At 41.1% G+C, this 15,351-nt stretch overlaps 1 protein-coding gene across 1 annotated transcript in view; it reads right to left on the bottom strand.

Annotated features, from left to right (window-relative positions):
• The window catches only part of SHQ1 (SHQ1, H/ACA ribonucleoprotein assembly factor), a 101,768-nt gene extending 87,497 nt beyond the window's left edge, over nucleotides 1-14,271 (bottom strand). Inside the window, exons 1-4 of the mRNA XM_058726214.1 lie at nucleotides 14,011-14,271; nucleotides 9,219-9,283; nucleotides 6,881-7,003; nucleotides 5,490-5,650 (exon numbers count right to left, since the gene is read on the bottom strand). Of these exons, the coding sequence (XP_058582197.1) occupies nucleotides 5,490-5,650; nucleotides 6,881-7,003; nucleotides 9,219-9,283; nucleotides 14,011-14,153 (492 nt within the window). The 5' untranslated portion in view covers nucleotides 14,154-14,271. The remainder of the gene's footprint in view (nucleotides 1-5,489; nucleotides 5,651-6,880; nucleotides 7,004-9,218; nucleotides 9,284-14,010) is intronic.
• Between the last annotated feature and the right edge of the window lie 1,080 nt (nucleotides 14,272-15,351).

Raw genomic sequence — 15,351 nt, 5'->3', positions numbered from 1 at the left:
ATGAGGATTAAATGAAATAATACAAGTAAAGCATCAAGTACAAGGCTTAATACATTCAATAATAAGCTTCTTTCCTCTGTGTCTCCCTATTCCATGCTGTTCCCTGCACTCACTGTCCAACTTCCTACTGGGAATACCTGTCCTCCTTCCCCTTCCACGTCCTTACTTGCCAGTAGCAATAAAAAGAGAAAAATAGGGATTAAAATGTGCTGCTTCATTACTTCACCTGAACCAGATATAAGGTCACAAATGGGGTAGAATCTGGGAATTTCTGTAGGTAACTACATTTCAGAGGATAAACGGACTAAGGGAACCACAGGCATTTCAAAATACTAATTGCACTGAGAATAAACCCAGACTTTCCCCACAGCTCTGCACAATCTAGCCCCTGTCCTGTACTTCACGCCCACCTCCTACCTTCCTCTTCTGGCTCAAATCCCCCAAGCCACGTATCAGGCATCCTTCCCTTTCTAAAACCCTGAGACTTTGCATTTACAATACACTTCTCACCATTCAAGACTCAGTGCAAATGTCGCTCCTCAAAGGGGCCTTCTCTGGGCATCCTCACCAAAGGAGTACCCCACAGTCTCCCACATTACCCCAACCGTTCCTTCACTTGTCACTATCTGAAATTCTCTAGTTTATTTGTTGTTTACAGGATTACGGACTAGCTTCCCACTAGAAGATTCCATGAGGACAGGAGTCTGGTCAATATTTTTCCTCACTGTATCCCTGGCACTGTTCCTGGCCTTCAGTATTAAATCATTCATTCAGCAAATACTGTATGAGGGGCTGCCTGGGGTGCTAGAGATCCAGAAATAAATATACACACCAGGTCTCTGCTCTCATGAGAGTAAGAATTAGACAGTAAGAATGCAGCTGTCCTTCCTCTCTCCCTCCTCTCCCCTCTTGCTTCCAGACTCAGGGCCTCCACATGTAGCTATGCAGTCTGTACCCCAAAGAACACAAACATCCCCAGCAGTACAAGTCCCACCAGGCTCGTCCTACGCACGGTCATACACAGTGGCCCTGTTCAAACCGGACACTCAAGAGGAACCGAAAGGAACTACAAAGCCAAGTTAGCGTGGGGGAACAGAAATCCATCTAGGGCATCAACCAACCAAAGGTAGAAAGATAGGAAGATGCGGGGCGCCTGGGTGGCGCAGTCGGTTAAGCGTCCGACTTCAGCCAGGTCACGATCTCGCGGTCCGTGAGTTCGAGCCCCGCGTCAGGCTCTGGGCTGATGGCTCGGAGCCTGGAGCCTGTTTCCGATTCTGTGTCTCCCTCTCTCTCTGCCCCTCCCCCGTTCATGCTCTGTCTCTCTCTGTCCCAAAAATAAAAAAAAAATAAAAAAAAAAAGTTAAGAAAAAAAAAAAAGAAAGATAGGAAGATGGGAAATGTTCGGCCATACCAGAACAGCGGTGATTCTGCTACGGCCACTGTCAGTCGAACCATTTAAAGTGGGTATTGCCAAGAAAAGGTCATGCAGGATGAAAATCAGGCTTATGTTAAATTTTGGCATCGCTATGGCAGAGACCCTCCAGGGAGAAAATGAACTGTGTGCACATCTGGCCAGTAGGCCTCCTGGAGACAACAGCCTCGGGTCCCTGGTGCAGCTGCGGGAAGGAAAAGGGCCGGCGAGCCAGCGTCCTGCGGCTGCTGGCAGCGGCGGTGCCGGGAGCTTGCTGGGTTGGCGCCCAGAGACTCTGGGATGGTTGCTCCTGGCAGCCCCCACCGCCTGACGCCGGTTGTGAGGCCCTGACTTTGAGCAGCCGGGGCAGTTTTCCAAAGGCGCCCTGGCGGCTGGCAGCGGTCTTAAAAGAAAAGGAAAAAAAGGGATGGGGAGGGGAGAGATACTTTAAAAAGAATGTTTCAGCAAATAGCACTTCTTTTTTCTTCTCATTATCAGTATGAAATATGGAAGTTTCTAAGCATATGCCGTGTACATGGTCGGAGGGGAAAAAAACATCGACTATAAATCCCCCCCCCCATGAAGGATTAAATTATTCGATTAAGAGCAGATACCTGGGTCTTGGAATTACGAATGCTGTTTCCTTTCTTTGTTATATTTTTATAATGAATATATATCGCTTTTATCATCAAAGAAAATAAACCTATTTTTCACTTAAGGGGGGGAAAAAAGAGACTGTGGAAAAACTAGTAAAATACGAGCCATCAACAAAACTTCATGGATATTTTCTCATCCAAAGGCAGAATGAGAGAAAGTCTAAACTTGTGAGAAAACATTCTTTGAGAAAATGCTGACGTTTCTTAAGTCCATCACTTGAAAACAGAAGAGATGTTCTCAAAGGTATTTAGGCAGTAATCATTCCAGCTTCTTCTCATTGCATCACTAGCAAAAAGACACCCACACCACTAACCTCAGTCAAATGATCACTCAGTTTTTAAGCACAGGGTAGTGGTGTCATACACAGAGCAGTCATGAATGCAGAACAACTCTGCGAGGAACACCAATTATGTGAGATTTGGGGGCCACTATCGCACAAAACACACCTACGTTAATACCCCAGAGAGGGTGTCCTTTGGTTCACAGAGGATTTTTGAAAGTTTTCATTCCTTAATGGTCATGAAGAATACCACAAACTTCTAGTTTTATTCATTAGAACATATAATCCTGAGGGGAGGGTGGAGGAGAGGAGAAAATGGGTGATGGGCGTTGAGGAGGGCACTTGTTGGGATGAGCAATGGGCGTCGTACGTAAGCGATGAGTCACGGGAATCTACCCCCAAAACCAAGAGCACACTTTACGCAGTGTATGTTAGCCAATTTGACAATAAATTATATTAAAAAAAAAAAATCATTCAATAAAAAAATATATGTATATCATTTTGAAAAACCAGTACCTACATCTACTGGTTTGTCCACTGGTAAAAGGTGCACAAGTAACAGCAACGATGCCAGGATGGAACAGATAGACACGAGAGCCCCGCACAGTGCCTGGCACAGGGACATAGTCAGTAGCTGTTGGCTGTTGATGCACAGACAGGGAAGTCCAGTACCTGTTTACTCAAGTCCCCCTAGAGAGGAGTGAACTTCAGCATTCAGACTTTTTAAAGAATTTAGAAAAGTTAACTGGTACACACCCATTACATATTTTATTTAACCCCCTCTAAATCTGGGGCAGCACCCTGTATTCAAATGCATTACTATTTCTCTGGCAAAATCTGTCAATATGCACACTAAGAGGGATTTAAGAAACTAATAAAAGACTCACGTCGGTGGGGCTCCTGGGTGGCTCAGTGGGTTAAGCGGCCGACTTGACTTTGGCTCAGCTCATGATCTCACAACTCGTGGGTTCAAGCCCCCACATCAGACTCTGCGCTTACGGTGCAGACTCTGCTTCCAATCCTCTGTCTCCCTCTTTCTGCCCCTCCTGTTCCCCCTCTCCGCTCAAAAATAAATGTTAAAAAAAATAATAATAAAGACATCGATTCAGATCAGGTTTTGTCACAAAACTAAACACACAAAAATGTTTACTTTGAGAACTTTCTGTTACCCCGTTACTACAGACATAGGTTATAAGCCTGCACCACTAGTTACCAGTTACATCACCCCTCAGGGTTGGTTCACATCCGTGGCTCTCTTTTTTTCCTCTGTCAAAGAAAATATGCATTCAAACAGCTTAGAACAGCAATGCTCATTCAGTTAAAATTTGAACATTTTAATGATTTTAGATCATCAAGCTAAAGGCTCGAGAATCATGAACATCAAATTCAGTGTTTCATTTCTGAAGGGAAACAGAATGATGTAATCAGGGGCTCTAACTATGCTGACATTTATTTTTAAAGCTGGGTGATAGGTGCCCAGAGATTTGGTGCCTTAGTTAAGACATTCAGAAAGACACAGAGAATATTTCATAACATTTTTTAAAATAAATCTAAATTGCTTATTGAACATTTCCAACAGATACAAGGACTTGGGACCTAAAGGACTTGGCCTAGGCTTACGTTATGGCATTCCAGCATCTTCTCAGCAACCTGGCAGAAATCCCTTGAAATGCTCTCCCCTCAACGGCAGCAGCAAGAAACCAAGTTCCGTCGCCTCAGAAATGATGATCCATCTGAATGTACAATCTGTACTTGGCCTGCTTGACTTGTATTAGCATTCATTTAGAGCTTCACACAGGTAAACCCCAAGTGATGGACCACAAAGTAGCTCTCAGCTAAACAGGTGAGGTCCATTCACTGTAGTTAGCGCTGTAGACAAAATGGACTCTAACTACCTCAGAGATGACCAGAAAATGTGATTAGGGAGAGAGACTATGGAGAGACCGTAATTCAGGGAAAAAAGCATACAAGGGTTTTGAAGGGAGTATCTAATCAGCATTATTTGCTCAAGTAAATCCCAATTTTGTTCTCTTCAAAGAGTCTGGAGAGCATTTTATATTTTTCATGGGCAGAAGTCTTTCTAGCATCCTATTCTTTTTCAAAGAGTTTTTATAATGCAGCATCTCCTAAGTTTTCTAAATGCTATTACAAAGTAGATGAGTAAATTTATCCCTATTTGAAAAAGAGGAGACAAAACTTGTTTATGATCAAATAACTGGCCTATCACCCCAAATCTAAGCAGTAGAAGTGGGACTAAAACATAGGTAAACCCTTCTTTAGTAAATTCAAATATGTCTTACTATAATAAACTACAGTCTAAAGAGATTTCATGTCCTCTGCCCAGATAGGGATTGAAAAAAAAAAAAAAAAAGTTGTCTGTTACGATTTCTTTCATTTAAAATTCAAACAAAACAAAACGAAACAAAACTCCAAGCTAATGGTTCAGAAATACTTTACATCATATAACATTCTAGGGAGGCATTTTCTATAAAACAACACAGGTACAAAATAGTTCAAAATCTCTCCTCTCCATTTCATTCTCCCTCCATAAACTAAAATAAAGCAGAATTCCCTATGTTTTTTGAGGAAGAGAGACTGATGTCATTCCTTTTTAGCCTAAGTGACAAACGATTGGGTTCTAACAAGAGATTACATTCAACCCCCACCAAGAGTAAACAGACACAAGTGCCTACTGTACACCAAGAACTAAACAATTCGATCAAAAGACACAAATTCATTCTCACCGGGAACATTCTCTCTCATTTATATTTATAAAACATCATGTAATCATTTTCATCTTTCAGAAGTGTAACACAAAGATTTGCAGTTAAGTATGAGGAAAGAGGAGTTCCGTTTTGTGTTTTGGAAACTTCATGTCTAGAATACTGAATAAAGTGGAGAAAAAAAGAAAGTAACAGGACATCTGACATCTGTAAGCACAGTGTGACTGGGCAGAACCACCAATGCAATGGAAAGGAACAAACGTGTGTAATCACTACAGAGAAGCAGCTGTGACTTGTGCTCTGAATACATCACCTCCTATAATCTTCATTAAAGATCTCCAAGTAGGAACAGAACTGAAATTAAAATATCAAAATGGTAAAACCCTATACAACAAGGTCTTTTAGAAAGAAACCGTACCTGTAACCGCTGAAACACTCCGGATCGTAAATTTCCAAATCCATAGTGGTACTGTGGATTCAGAGCACTTTCTGAAACCTCTTCATAGGGGACCTGTTCAATTTCCCAGTCAAACTCTTCATCCTCAGCTTCTACTCCTCCCTCAGAAACTTCAGAAGCACCTGAATGTGTTAAATATTAATTTATTCAAGTACGGGGTTTCCTAGGTACAACTTGGAGGGGAAAAAGTATACAAAATGCCTGCCCACATGCACTGAAAGGTATGTAAAAGAATATACATAACCTCATTATTTGTAAAATTTTAACGTTTAATTTTGAGAGACAGAGGGAGAGGGCACGGGAACAAGCGGGGGAGGAGCAGAGAGGGAGGAGACACAGAATCTGAAGCAAGCTCCATGCTCCCCGTTGTCAGCACAGAGCCCAACGTGGGGCTCCAACCCACGAATCGTGAGATCATGACCTGAGCCATCATCAGATGTTTAACCAAATGAGCCACTTAGGTGCCCCAACCCCACTATTTTTCATAGCTTCCCCCCCAAAAAAGGAACCAATCCGAAGGCCCTCAAGAGTCAGATGTATAAATAGTAAATGCAATGAAAGCAAACAAACCTCAGCTATAGATGGAAAAACCTCAGAAAAATATTAAGTGAAAGAAGCCATACAAAAAAGAACACATACTGCCTGAGTTATACGCACAATTCAAAAACAGGCAAAACTGAAGGTAGCAGTAACACTGCAGAGGGAGGAAGAAGGGACCAGGAGGAGGCACAGGGTAGGATTCCAGGGTATTGGAAACATTCCATTTCTTGACCTAGGCAGTATTCATTTTATGTAACTCATTGGATTTATAAACTTTTGATCAAAGCTCAAGAGGCCATTACTTTGCAAAAGACAGAGATGCTGTTTTAACTGGTCCAAAAATGTGACCGACACACTGAGTCAGTAATGTGTTTTTTGTCTTTAAATTATATGTCACCAGGGCACCTGGGTGACTCAGTTGGTAAAGCGTCCAACTTCCACTAAGGTCATGATTGATCTTGCAGTTCACAAGTTTGAACTTTGTGTTGGGCTCTGGCTGACAACTTGAAGCCTGGAGCTTGCTTCAAATTCTGTGTCTCCCTCTTTCTCTCTGCCTGAACCCCACTCATGTTCTCTCTCTCTCTCTCTCTCTCTCTCTCTCTAAGATAAATAAATGTTTAATAAATAAATAAATAATAAATAAAATTATATGTCACCAAATGAGCTAGTTTTATTTTCATGTGATGTCCTTATCTTGTCACCTGAAGGATTTTCTCCCATTTCCTATTTGCTATATCCCTCTTCCCCCAGAAACACAAAGCAGTCCAAATTTTCTGTTTATCTTTATTTCTTCTTAACTACAATAAACATACCTATTTCTTCCACAAGTGGTTTGGCAGTCCTGGATTTTCTTGGTGCCAGAAGAGCGGTTAACATGTTCAGTCCCTCAAAATGCTGGCCAGGAGTTTCTTTCGGCAATCGAATGGTAAAAATTCCTTAAAGATAAATTTGTTTTATACTTAGCTCTATTAAAAAAATCAAAGACTTCACACAAATACATCCAAGAAATATGTATTCCTATTTCATAGGGCTCCAAAATTATGCCCTTGTTATATAGTGAATAAAAATCAGGATAGAAAAAGGCTTGGGCCCCTGGGTGGCTCAGTAGGTTAAGTGTCTGACTTCAGCTCAGGTCATGATCTCGCGGTTCGTGAGTTCAAGCCCCACATTTGGCTCTGTGCTGACAGTTCAGAACCTGGAGCCTACTTCAGGTTCTGTGTCTCCCTCTCTCTCTGCCCCTCCCCTGCTCCCGCTCTGTTTCTCACTCAAAAATAAAATAAATATTAAAAAAAAAAAAACCTTGGAAAAAAAAGAAAAAGGCTCAAATAGGGTTTTTCAGAATCACTGATTCAGCTGTCACCTGTATCAGAAATTAATCTGCTAAAGCTGCAAAATGCTTTAGTCTTACACAGTATCCCCTTAACCTACAGATAATATTAAAAGTCCAAGCCAAAACCTCTAAAACTCAATGACCTGAGAAGGCAGTAGCTTAGAATTAGCCCATAGCTACTTATAAGATTTATTTCTGAACTTAGGAAAGAAAAATCAAGATATCTAATCCAATGAATAGCAGCAATTTCAAAAATTCACAAAATCTTAAAGCAATTATAGCTTAAAAAGTTATCTGAGATCTCAAGAGACATATCCCCAAAGTCTAAGACAGACTCAGATTCTACCTATGTACTTCTTTCCTTTCCCTGACTAGGTTTATCACTTCATTGAGGCTACCCCCATAGACTTCTTACATTATTTACTACTGTGAATTTAAAATATTTTTTTACCTTTTTCATTGCACTTAAACATATTTCAATACAGTTGACGCTTGAACAAAATGGAGCTTAGGGATGTGAACCCCCACCCAGTCAAAAATCTGTTTAACTTTTGACTCCCCCAAAAGCTAACTATGAATAGTCTACTGTTGATTAGAAGCCGTATCAATAACATAAACTGTTGATTAACACATATTCTGTATATTGTATGTATTAAATGCTGTGCCCTTACACTAAAGAGAAAAGAAAATGTTGTTAAAAAAAATCGTACGTAAAATACATTTACAACACAATACCGTATCAAAAAAAATCCGCATATAAGTGGATCTGCACAGTTCAAACCCACGCTGTATGAAAGTCAAGTATATACCAAAAACATCTCAATCCAAACCCACATGTACAGCTTCCTAAATCCCTGGGTACTTTTGAAATTTAATAAATTTGTTTCAGTATGCAACTTCCCTGCAATTAAAAGCACACTTACTACCTAGAAAGGCAGTTTCATATTTCATTATCACATTAATTACATTGTATTATGGATTATAACTTTGTCATTTAACTTTCATGCCATCCTTCCTCTCTTACCCTAGTTTACTGAGGTCAAGAAATATTCACTTAATAAATTACACAAGACTATACAGGGTATTCTTATTCCAGATCCACTGATAAAGAAAAATCCAGAGGCATCTACAAAAGGAAAATAAATGGTTTCGACACTAGCTAAACTGAAGGGCTTATCAATCTTGAGAAGAAAATGCAGTCGGCCTTTAATTGCCACCTTTGAACAGTTTCTCACTTACCTGTTATTAAGTTTTAACTTTAAAAAGTATAAAAGAAAAATTTGATTTGCAGCTTCCAAAAATCATCCACATCTTTTCTCATATAATCTAACTTTTTTAAAAAGTTTATTTATTATTGGGCGGGGGAGGGGCAGAGAGAGAGGGAGAAAAAGAGAATGCCAAGCATGCTCTGCTCTGTTAGCACAGAGTCCGGCGTGAGGCTCAAACTCTCCAACCGTGAGATCATGATCTGAGCTGAAATCAAGAGTCAGTCGCTTAACCAACTGAGCCCCCAGGCACCCCCCACATAATCTAACTTTTAAACTCTTATTCAAAGTAGAAGAAGTAGAAAATAAAACACCTAGGAAACAGAAACAGGGTATTTAAGTAACTTTAAAGAATACTGTGAAGTACTTTACAGGACTGAGGAAATTGTAATTGTCAAGAAATCCATGAACAATAGGCACGCGGCGTTAAGAAACAATGAAGTGTGCATTTGCAATACATCTAAAGGTCCCCATAGTATCTTGAAAGATCATGATGTACTTATTCTAACATGAAGAATCCAAAGAAAAAAAGTAACAAAATTCCAAAGGCAATACCTTTATCCGCATCATAGGATCCCTGTTCACTTCCGTTTTCTACAACTCTTCCAGGAAGGGTTAATCTGCAGATTTAATAGGTTACATCAAGTCCTTAAATTACAGAGTATAAGTGACCATCAATGATAGTACGTTTACCACTGAAATCTATCAACCATTTTAAAAGGCAATTCTTCAGCATTTCTTTAACATCTTGCAAACTAAATAACTTACATTTCTTCCCTAGCTAAGATAAAAGAAATCACAGCTGCCTCATCTTTCTGTCTGAATACTCCCTAGTCACCAATAAAAGCGACGCTTAAAAAGAAAAACCACAATAAATATTAGTCATCACTATTTCTACAGTACTTTCGTCTTCCTAATGAGTAAGGGAGTTATTAATATACCTGGTGCCTGACACAGCAGGGGCTCCCAAAAGGTATACTAAATGGCTCCCTTCCCTCCCAAAAGCATTTTTAAAATGGAAAACAATAAAGAAACAACAAAACCAATTGTTTATTTGGGGCAAATTAATACTTAAAAAAAAAAAAGCAAAAAACAAAAGTTTTTCTCAACTCTCATTATTACTATACAGGGATTTTCCCCCTTTCACTGTAAAGGAAATGAACTGATTTCCCTGTTTCCAGTTTTACTCTGGTTCAGTCGCGTCTTCCACAGAGGTCCCAAAAGAATTTTTCTAAAATAGAAATCAGGGGCGCCTGGGTGGCTCAGTGGGTTTAAGTGCCCAACTTCAGCTCAGGTCATGATCTCAGGGTTTGTGGGTTCAAGCTCCGCATCAAATTCTGTGTTGACAGCTCAAAGCCCAGAGCCTGCTACGGATTCTGTGTCTCCCTCTCTCTGCCACTCCCCAACTTGGGCTCTCTCTCTCTCTCTCTCTCTCTCTCTCTCTCTCTCAAAAATAAATAAACATTGAAACAGACTTTAAAAAATTAAACAGAAATCAGAGTGTCACTTTTCTAGTGAAAAAGTTTTCATGGCTGCCTGACATCAACTCAATAATTTACACTCATGAGTACCACATATGAGACCAGCTCCATTCCATTCCAAACTTAAAATGTGAGGCTCCTTTCCTCCCATATCTTCTATTCATATGCTTCCTATTCTAACATTATAATAACAACAACAACAACAAAACTTGGCAGGTCCCAAAGGCCCAGGGCTTCACAACCTAGTTAACTTTGATCTTAACGCTTCCTGGAGCTACAATGCAGTTTCCAAAGCAAAATCCTTTCTAAGTCCAACATAAGAAGTCCGTTTATGGATAAACTAGCTTGTTTTAATGGTTACAAACACTAACTTCACTTTCAGAATCTGAACTGAGTTCCAGCTCTGCCATTCGCCACCTCTCCAACTTTTTTTGTATAAGTTAATCAACTTCGAAGCTCATACACTTCATCTGTAAAATGTGAGAAATAACAGATCTCCCCCAGAGTTACTGCAAGAAGAGGTTATTACTGTGAAGTAGGTAAGCATTCCAAAAATGTAAGCTATTAATACCAATGTTCTTCTCCTAAATTCTTTGTAAGTATAGAGTTAAATTCTTACTGCATAAGAGTGAAATCCTATTTGTTCACAGATCTGCCACCCCTGATAGACTCTCGGTTTCCCAAGCAGAGGAGCGAGGAGGTTTTATTCACCTCTGCTGTACTGTAGCCAACTGTATTTTCAAAGATGGCCCATCTCACATCATTCCTCCCAACTGTGGGGTCTATGTCCCCTCCCCCTAAAACTGAGTGAGCTTGCAAATGTCCATGGATAAATGAATGAATAAGTTGCAGCGTGTGTGTGTACGTGTATACACATATACATATGTATATACATATATATAAAACACACACACACATATATATATTTGCTTAGCCATATTAGAATGGAATATTACGCAGCCATAGAAAAGAATGAAATCTTGCCATGTCCAACAACATGGATGCATCTAGAGCATAATGCTAAGTCAGAGAAAGACAAATCCCATATTCCACTCATATGTGTAATTTAACAAACAAAACAAAGGGAAAACAAAAAAGAGACAAACCAAAAAATAGACTCTTAACCAAAGAGAACAAACTGATGGTTACGGGGGTGGGGGGGACGGGGACTGGATTAAATAGTTGAAAGGGATAGGGGCGCCTGGGTGGCTCAGTCGGTTGAGCGGCCGACTTCGGCTCAGGTCATGATCTCACAGTCCATGAGTTCAAGCCCCGCGTCGGGCTCTGTGCTGACAGCTCGGAGCCTGGAGCCTGTTTCGGATTCTGTGTCTCCCTCTCTCTGACCTTCCCCCATTCATGCTCTGTCTCTCTCTGTCTCAAAAATAAATAAACGTTAAAAAAAAATTTTAAATAAATAAATAAATAAATAGTTGAAAGGGATTAAGAGCACATTTATCATGATGAGCACTAAGTAACATGCAAAATTGCTCAATCACTATATTGTATACCTGAAACTAATATAACAATGTATATTAAATATACTGGAATTAAAATAAAAATTAATTAACTAGGTTTTTTTGTTGTTGTTGCTGTTGTTTAAACTGAGTGGCCTTGGGGCCAATAAAATGGAACAGAAATGACAGTGTGATTTCTGAGGTTAGGTCATCAATGATATGAACCTGCCTTGTCCCCTGGAATACTTGGCTTTTGAAACTTTCAGCTCCACACCCCCCCCCCCCAACAAAGGAATCAAACTAGACCATGCAAACACACCACACAGGGAGTCCTGAGAGTACACAAAGAGAGAGGCTGTGCCCCAGCCACTCCATCAGTCCCCAGCTGCTTTGGCCCTCACTGTTCCAGGTCCAGCCAATATATAACTACAACTGAATTAAAGATCTCAAGTCAGAACAGCTCGGCCAGGCTGTTACCAAATTCCTGAGGTACAACCAGGGCAAGAGAGTTAGATAACTGTTGTTTTAAAACACTATTTGATTGGTTATGCAACAAAAGAAAACTAGAACAATAGGCCCTTATAATAAATATCTACTGTTTACTGAACATATGGTCACGGCAATAAAAACTATCCATCCATTGTCTCAATCCTCACATCAGCTCTGGACGATCACTAATATTAGTCCCATTGTAAAGATTAGGAAACTGAGATGGCATAATTTGCCCTAAGTGCCAGAACTGTTAAGCGTGCTGAGACCCAGGTGTGCCCAACTCCCCAGTCCCTGCTACTCAAGGAATGGATGAATTGGTGTAAAGAATACTCTTTAAAGTATTTCACAAATAACCTCTTATTTGGGCTTCATCAAGACTCCCAAACTTAGGCAAAATGGTTTTTACCTTGAAACTCCTGTTATTATATTTGTTTAATTTTACATTCCTATCACATTTAACATCTTTTCTCTGAGCCTCTGATACCTCATCTGTGACATGAGTTAACAACAGAAACTATGTTGTAGGACTGTCCTAAAATCAAATGAGATAATCCACATAAAGTATTAACCTGAAGTGAAAATTCACTAAATGTTTGCTACCACCATCACCATCAACTTCCCATTCTTCATGTCCTGCCTTAAATATCACTTCTTCAAAGTCTTTCCCGGGGCCACTTTACATTTCAACAGGATCCCCTTTATTTTCTTTCCGTGCACTTCCCTTCAGAGCACTTATCACAATCTGGAGTCATACCTTTACTTGTTCGTTTATTGCTGTTCTCTCCTCATTAGAATGTAAACTATATGAGACACCACTATACCTCCAATACCTAAAACCCAGTCTGGTATAAATAAATCAAAGGAACAAATGAATAAAGAAACAGGAAAGTGCAGTATATGCAAGTTAAGTCAGGGCTTAATGGGAATCTGAGCAAAACGGTTTCCCACCCAGTGAAGGAACCAGTTTGACTCAAGAGCAAGGTTTATTAGGAAAGTACTTGGGCAGAAAAGGTAGGCTACAGCTACACTTGAATTAGAAAGATTAGGAGAATGGATTTTATGTAGCAGGAAAGGGAAAGGGGTTGACAATGTTTTAGGAAGAAAACTCCGCAGTGTCTTCTGTAAAAAGAAGCTAGTATCAATCAAGGCCTATTTCCAAGGAGCGCTCGCTGCCCAGGTCAAATGGGATAATACACACAAATACACATAATACGCCTTACTTTATGCGTTAAAGTGAGCCCACGGAGCTGTTGCTACTTTTGTTATGGTTCTGTAAGGAAAAAATGCAAACAGGTTGTGATGAAGGGCCCTCACTGCGAACGAACGACCACCGCAACTAAAGGGCAAAATCAGACAAGTTAGGAGGAGGTAGGAAAACGAGGTTAATTTGGTGTCAAGGGGGCAAAGAAAGGAGAGAATATCAGGAAGTAGGGAGCGGCCCGCCAAGCGTGGACACAACTCTTAAGCAGAAGGTCGACTGATAAAAGTCAAAAGGACTGGTCAGTTGGGAAGTCAGCGCGCACCGTCCTGGAGCAGGGGATAGGGTAGGAGGACCAACGCATGGCGATAACAACAGTAAAAAGGTACGAGAACTAGGGCGATAGGACAGAAACTGCAGACGTTACAAGATCCCAAACGCCAGGTCTTATAATGGCTCGAAATCTTTTTTACAGTGGGGATTTAACAAAGTTTAAAAACGGAATGAGCTTGTACAACACGTGGAATGCACTTCTGACGAGGTCATTTCCTCAGCACGGAAAGAAGCCGCGGAAATCTCGGGAAAAGGCAATCATTAAATCCCTCGCTCTTTCTTCTTTCCTCGGTAAACAGTTATCTCAAGAGTAACTGAGAGATGAAAGATCAATCAACGAATCAATCCCCTAAATACATTCTTTCCAGGGCCAGACACAGAGAACTCGCCTGAGAAAGTACGGCTTGGCGTAGAACTTAAAGTCGACCCCCTCGAAGTAGACGTCAAACTCGGAGACCCGGGCGTAGGGCACGCGGATGGCGACGGTAAGGAAGTCGGGGTCCTGGCTAAGGTCGAACGCGGGGGTCAGCATGGCCGCGCCGGACTCAGGTGTCCCAGCCACTTACACTCAAGGCCGCCGCAGTCCAGCCACTCAAACACCCCAGTAGGTACCCACGCGGGAGACTGGGTCTCGTAGCCAAGGCGCTTCCGGCTCGAGACGGAAGTGTTTGCGCGTGAGGGAGGAAGTCCCGCCCCACGCCGATCTCCATGGAGACTGGACGCTGTTAGTGGAGAAAGGGCGCGGAGCGTGGGGATTTGACCGCAGAAATGGAACTAAGGTCAAAACTTGGAAAAACCGGGACTAGAATCCTCCTTAGACCCACCAACCCTGTTTCGAAATCCTAAGAGATTAATTTTAACCTCACTGGCCTTGGAGGTAGACAGACCTGCGTTCGAATCCCTTCTCGGCTACCTCTCAGCTTAAGACCTTAGGGAAGTTACAAAACGTCCCCATGCTTCGGATAACTTTTCGATAAAATGGCACTAACACTAACCCCGCAGAGATGTGAAGATAACATGAAATTATGTAAGTAAAGCTCTAACAAGGTACCTGGCAAGTTGTCAACGCTCCTTGTGTGGAAGCAGTCACCGCAGAAGCCACAGCAGCGTCGTTACTGTGGTTTCCTTAGTTCTCACCTGCCTTGTCCGCAATTCCCCCTTTCTCCAACCCCCCTCCATGTTTCACTGCCCATTTCTCTTCCCCTCCCTTTCCCTCTCCCTCTCTTTATCTGTTACTTTCTTTTCTCTTCCGATTTCCTTGAGTAGTTTTCTCGTATACAGATCGTCCATCTCCCTAACCTCGTTTAATCTCTACTATGAGTTTCAAAGAACACGAGTCAAGAGAGGTTAAGCACTGTGTCTTATAATCATGCATCTTACAATTACCAGAACCCAGAACGTTGACTCTTAAACCCTGTTAGTGCCTGAATTGACAAATTGCTGTACCTCCATATCCCTTCTTTCCTTTTCTCAGTTTTCTCTGTACACTTTAGTCTATGCTCCTCATACTCTCCCAGTACCCGTCCCACTGATGTCCATCTTTCCCTACTTAGTCCCTTGGCCTTGCTGCTTCTTGTTGTATTTGCTGTTATTCCACCAGAAACTAGATTAGTCCAGGAAATAGTATTTACCTCCTGGTTTTAAATGTCAATGGAAAAGGGGTAAGAGTCATCTCTGTGGTAGTGGACCAGATAACTTCAAAAGACTTTTCAACCTCCAATTTTTATGAA

The sequence above is a fragment of the Neofelis nebulosa genome, chromosome 4, assembly GCF_028018385.1.
Source record: "Neofelis nebulosa isolate mNeoNeb1 chromosome 4, mNeoNeb1.pri, whole genome shotgun sequence".
NCBI lineage: Eukaryota > Metazoa > Chordata > Mammalia > Carnivora > Felidae > Neofelis > Neofelis nebulosa.
The sequence above is the reverse complement of the archived record's forward strand: the minus strand, read 5'-3'. Positions and strand labels throughout refer to the sequence as shown.